This window comes from Conger conger, chromosome 5, assembly GCF_963514075.1.
Source record: "Conger conger chromosome 5, fConCon1.1, whole genome shotgun sequence".
NCBI lineage: Eukaryota > Metazoa > Chordata > Actinopteri > Anguilliformes > Congridae > Conger > Conger conger.
The window spans coordinates 66,646,964-66,653,226 of NC_083764.1; the positions used below are offsets into that span (position 1 = coordinate 66,646,964).

Here is a 6,263-nt window from a genome sequence, read left to right on the forward strand (position 1 = left end):
TGTAATATGCTCTGAATCTCCGTACAACCCAAAACCAATCACACGTGCAGAGGACAGGCCTGAACCAATCACAGGAGCACAGGCAGGGGAGCAGGCGGGTCTAACATCACGATGGGAGAGTGCATCGCTCTAAAAGCAGAGCTTGGTTGCGTCTTCCCAACCAAACCCCACACTCTGCTGCGTCTCAGGCCCATAGCTCCAGTGTCAGGTTTAGGGATGGGGAGCGATGTTGGAGGCGGGGGGTGTTTGGGGAGGGGATACGGGACACTCGGGCCCATAGCTCCAGTGTCAGGTTTAGGGATGGGGAGCGATGTTAGGGATGGGGGGTGTTTGGGGAGGGGATACGGGACACTCGGGCCCATAGCTCCAGTGTCAGGTTTAGGGATGGGGAGCGATGTTAGGGATGGGGGGTGTTTGGGGAGGGGATACGGGACACTCAGGCCCATAGCTCCAGTGTCAGGTTTAGGGATGGGGAGCGATGTTCGGGATGGGGGGTGTTTGGGGAGGGGATACGGGACACTCGGGCCCATAGCTCCAGTGTCAGGTTTAGGGATGGGGAGCGATGTTCGGGATGGGGGGTGTTTGGGGAGGGGATACGGGACACTCGGGCCCATAGCTCCAGTGTCAGGTTTAGGGATGGGGAGCGATGTTCGGGATGGGGGGTGTTTGGGGAGGGGATACGGGACACTCGGGCCCATAGCTCCAGTGTCAGGTTTAGGGATGGGGAGCGATGTTCGGGATGGGGGGTGTTTGGGGAGGGGATACGGGACACTCGGGCCCATAGCTCCAGTGTCAGGTTTAGGGATGGGGAGCGATGTTAGGGATGGGGGGTGTTTGGGGAGGGGATACGGGACACTCGGGCCCATGCTGGTAGTGATGTTCTCAGGGGCCGGGCTTCGGGTCGAGTCAGCTCGCTTTCCCACACTCATCCCGTGTTTCCAAAACAACACTCCCTCTCCCTCTCCCCCTCTCCCTCTCCCCGTCTCATTCCTGTGGATCACGATCCTCCGTTCTCTCTGCCAGCGGTAACCGTCCCAGGCAAACACAGGCCTGACCCGTCAGCCAATCACAACGCAGCCGTGCAGAGGCTCAAATTCTACGAAATCCACAAATGTGCTGACTGTTGAAAATAACAAATAAGAAAAAACAGACATTCTGATACGCTGATAACAGACAAGCCCATGCATCGACCGGGACTGTGCAGCACACAAGAACACAAAGACCTCATTCTCTCTTACGGTATGTCCACATCAAGACCTAGAGCTATAAACCATAACTATAACAATAACTATAACCACATAACCATGTCAACATCCACACCAAGACCCAGAACTATAAACCATAACTATAACCACATAACCATGTCAACATCCACAGCAAGACCCAGAACTATAAACCATAACTATAACCACGTAACCTTGTCAACATCCACACCAAGACCCAGAACTATAAACCATAACTATAACCACATAACCATGTCAACATCCACACCAAGACCTAGAACTATAAGCCATAACTATAAACAAAATTATCTGAACATCCCCACTGATGATCCATAACGTTCTGTAAACAGCCTCTTTACTATCTGCCATTTTGAATGTGACGCCCTGTAAATATAGATGGATTTTGATTGGCTGGTGTTTTATTGTGGGAATAAAGAAAGGGTCTGGAAGTGATTCCCACAATACTGCTCGTCACTGTTGTTGTCATTGCCGTGGTGTGGACCGTGCCATCCACTTGAGTTAGAATGATCATTTAAAAAAATATATATCTATAGTTATTCTTTCTTGGTGTGGTCCTCCCGTTCCACCACAGCCCTGGCCCTCCTCTCTCGGCGCCTCGTTCCAGACCTGCATCTCCACACTTCTGAGATGCAGTGTTTGATGGAGTAAACGCGTTTGAGACCCGGTTTCTGAACGGAGTAGACTGGTTTGAAACTGGGTACGTACACACTCACATATGCCAGCACTGAAAAACGAACGTTTCCTCAAAAGCAGTGGGCGGTAACAGCAGCTGTCATTCTTGCATCTCATTAATATCTGCCTCACAGACATAACTAACATCTGACTCACCTCGTGGGTGGCAATGCGTGAATCTGCGCCTGTTGTTTAGCCCAACTCAGTTCTACTGTGGATATCACCCAGCCCCATGTCCGGGCTCTGAACTCCTATGAGCACAAGAGCTGAGCACTCAAAATGCAGCGCGTGTTTCATCCGTCCAATGAGCATGCAGCGGGTGTTTGACCCGCCAATCAGCTCGCAGTGTTCTGTGTGTGTGTGTGTTCTGTGTGTGTGTGTGTGTGTGCATGTGTGAGTATGTGTCTTTGTATGCTGTGTGTGTGCATGCATTCTGTGTGTGTGTGTGCATGTGTGAGTATGTGTCTTTGTGTGCTGTGTGTGTGTGCGTGCGTGCGTGCGTGCGTGCGTGTGTCTGATTATCCTGCAGACCTGTGACTCTTCCATCTGTGAGTCAAAAACTTCCCCACGGCAGGGCACCCAGTCACAGCAGAGTCACAGTCACACGTGGACGACAGTTAGAGGAAGGAGAAGCCAGGCCAGGCGATTCTGAGGTTTAAAAATGGCTGCTATTTTAAACACAGTCACATGACGCACCACTTTCCAGAGGCAGCAGCACTTCCTCTCCCTGAGAAACATCCTGGCATCAGCCATTTCGGTGCCGAACCACAGAGCTTCCTACTTTAACCCCCAAACCACAGAGCAAGAGCCTGCAGCTTCCTCTTTCCACCCCCGCTGGAGGCTGACCATGCTCTGGTCCACTCAGAGCAAACAGCTTTTGCACCAACAACATCTGCACCCAAATACAGCATCCATATGACCAACAAACACAATTCAATCGTGTAGTTTAAAATACAAATAAAGATGTTGCTCAACTGTCGATGAATGGACCCCGCTGTTCTAATTAGACTGGTCAGTGTCATAACACTGAAGGTCGATGTCACTTGGTCGTGCTTTACAGCAGCTTTGATTGACAGCACACTGATCACAGGCTGGCTGAGGGTCACAGAGCCCCAGATCCCATTGGTCACAGGCTGGCTGAGGGTCACAGAGCCCCAGATCCCATTGGTCACAGGCTGGCTGAGGGTCACAGAGCCCCAGATCCCATTGGCCACAGGCAGACTGAGGGTCACAGAGCCCCTAATATGATTGGTCACAGTGGGTCCCCATTCCCAGGTTGGTCTGGACATGTAGCACGGCTCTGTAGAGGTGCAAGAGGGCAGTCACCTCACACATTCAGGGCAGAGCAACACTCAAACATATCAGCATGGGCTTTCAACGAGTTACATTACATTACATTACTTTACATTACGTGGCATTCAGCAGACGCTCTTATCCAGAGCGACGTACAACAAAGTGTACAAGTGTAACAAGAGTTATTAGAGGTGAACCTGCACTGAGTTGTACTGCTTTAGAGTAAAAAAGCAGATTAATCAATTTAAGTGACAGAGGGTAAGACGCAAGTTTTAAAGCAGTCGTCTGGCAGTCGGAGGGTTGCTGGTTCGATCCCCCACCCGGGCTGTATCGAAGTGTCCCTGAGCAAGACACCTAACTCCCAAATGCTCCTGACGAGCTGGTCATGCCTTGCATGGCAGCCAATCGCCGTCGGTGTGTGAGTGTGTGAGTGTGTGTATTAATGGGTGAATGAGAAGCATCAATTGTACAGCGCTTTGGATAAAGGCGCTATATAAATGCCAACATTTACCATTTACCATTTATATGGGTTTCAAACATCTGTAGACACGGTGATAGTACTGGCCCGATATTATCGATACAGTAATATAGGGGGTAAATGTTTTATATACACGTAATGTATCCCGAAAACACCATATAACTGGAGAAAAGAGCTGGAACGTTTAGGCCGCAGTAACAAAAACACAACAGCAGCATATGATAACAGCATATGAAACAGCACTCCCTGGTACAGAGAATTATAGTAATTAACATGCGCTTTATTTCAGACGAAGGGTGAGGTGTTCCCTCTTCGGCGCAGCTATGTAAACACACAGGTCTTCCCACTGCCGCGGGTGAAATGTGCTAGCTCACGTTCGACAGGCGTCGTGTCAGAAGAGGAACAGGAATCCGCTCATGTGCAGCCACTTTGGGTGAGTTTCCACTGTCACTGTAAGTTTCCTCGGCTTTGCGCCAGCCCAGACAGCCGACTCCAGAGACACTTACAATGTAGGCTGAGAATCGTCATCTATGATCTGAGGCAAATCAGATTTAAAATCCTTTTAAACGTCTATACCTGCATCTGGTCGGCTTGTGTCGTATCCTCGCACTAACTCACTCCGTCTAGACCAGTTTCAACGATCAGGAAAGCCGCAATTTCATACCAAGAGCCATTCAAATGAGTATGTTCTAGGGCCAAGGAAATACAGATCCAAATATATGAAACAATATATCAGCATGACTCATAGTACTAATAAATGGTCATATAATATGTGCCTACAATAATATCTAATGAGATAAGCTTATCATATTGATAAGGCTTCTGTTAAACAATCGCAACCTTAAAACAACAGGCTACCGAACTGAAACGAGAGCCAAATTTGGGCTAAAGATACAATGAACTGAGGAAACTAATACTTGCGAACAGTAATAACAATTTTACACACACACACACACACACACACACACACACACAATACTAGGATATCTAATTATTTTGTGTTGTTTTATAATGGCATGCACATGGGATGAAAGCTATCTGCTAACGATAGCTAGCGGTAGCATCCTTGATTTTCTTTGTAACGTACACAGCAACGTTAGCTAATGTCACCTCACCGTGGATACTATCGTTGCCATACCCACGCTGAAGATGCTAAGTTGCTGAATTAAAAAAGGTTAACCTAGCTAGCTAAAACGTGATAACGTGCCTTATTTAAAAACACTGCATCATCGCCATACTGTGCAAAGGAACCTTTAATTCTGTTGCTTGTAGCTGTCAAAGCCTCGTCTTGACTTGGCGATTGCTTATGTGAAGCTAAAGTCAGCTACCCGAACAAGCTAGCTAGCTAGCTATAAACTCTTTCGCACAACCAGCAGAGCATCCAATACGCTGTTAAGGCGGTGCTGATACTTGCCGTTTATTCTAGTTCAAAAAGGTAGATAATCTGAATAACCTTAACCAGTGAGTCTGCGCCCTGTTACGAAGCTAGCGCTAGTAAGTAGCAGCAGGTATTCAACATAATAACGTTAGCTAGCTAGCTTGCTAAGGTACCGACATAGCTATGCTAAGTTATCTACACTAATAGCCAGCTGACAATCATGTCCATCACTATTGACATGTAAATGAGGTAACGTTACACAACGATACCTAATTGTATAGCTAACGTAATCTATCATCTAGCTATCATACTGTGAGGGTTTAATTTATATACTAGTATATTTAACGTTAGTTACCTGTCTGTATGGCTGCCTGCGTTAGCCACACTTTGTGCCCGTAATGTTTCAGATTGACAGCCCAGTGACCGTCCGAATTTACCTCATACTGGATGTATTGTTTTCTCCACTCTGGCGTGATGTGAGCCGAGAGGTGCTCCGTGAATTTCATCCCGGACGATCTTTCTTCCTAATTCTCAGCCGGGTTGTCTGGTCTGTACTCTCGACTGTCACCCCGTCTTCTCGGGCTTGGGTAAACCCAGCTAGCTACTATCGCAGGTAGCGGGATGTGGCCACTGTACTTCGCAAGCTTTGTGTGCCTGAGTCCACTCTGTCTTCTTCTGCCTCGTCCCGATTGTTGTCGTACGGCGAAGAGTCCCCGTCCCACATATTATTGAACGAAGAAAGGACGGCATTCACGACATATACGTGCTCAAAATTCCCTCCCCGGGACCAAAAATGAGTAAGCTACACGACTGTAAACAACAACGCCGATGGCATGTAACCTCTTATGTGACTTCCTCGCCTTCCTTTCGGATTTGTTCTGAGAAAATTTCCAACCGCCATCACAGTCTGTAAACGACGTAATGACGTCACTGCGCATTAACATACGACATGTTAACCCCCCACCCACACACACACACACACACACACACACACACAGAGTCGCCAAGATAACTGGGCAGAAACTGTAAGATTAATTACATACTTCCATGTAGAACACACGTAGGCCGCCCTACAGACAATTGCGTTCTTCGAATACAAGTTTGGGGCATATAACTGGGTTACAAGTTTTAACTGTAAGCCCATTGTGCAGTTTTCTTAGGCCAAAACATACGGACGTGGCTCAGTCATTTAGAAAAT

At 47.9% G+C, this 6,263-nt stretch overlaps 1 protein-coding gene across 1 annotated transcript in view; it reads right to left on the reverse strand.

Moving 5' to 3' along the window:
- LOC133129539 (xenotropic and polytropic retrovirus receptor 1 homolog) overlaps positions 1–5,968 on the reverse strand; it is a 29,802-nt gene extending 23,834 nt beyond the window's left edge. The window contains exon 1 of the mRNA XM_061243701.1: positions 5,503–5,968. Within this exon, the coding sequence (XP_061099685.1) occupies positions 5,503–5,571 (69 nt within the window). The 5' untranslated portion in view covers positions 5,572–5,968. The remainder of the gene's footprint in view (positions 1–5,502) is intronic.
- Between the last annotated feature and the right edge of the window lie 295 nt (positions 5,969–6,263).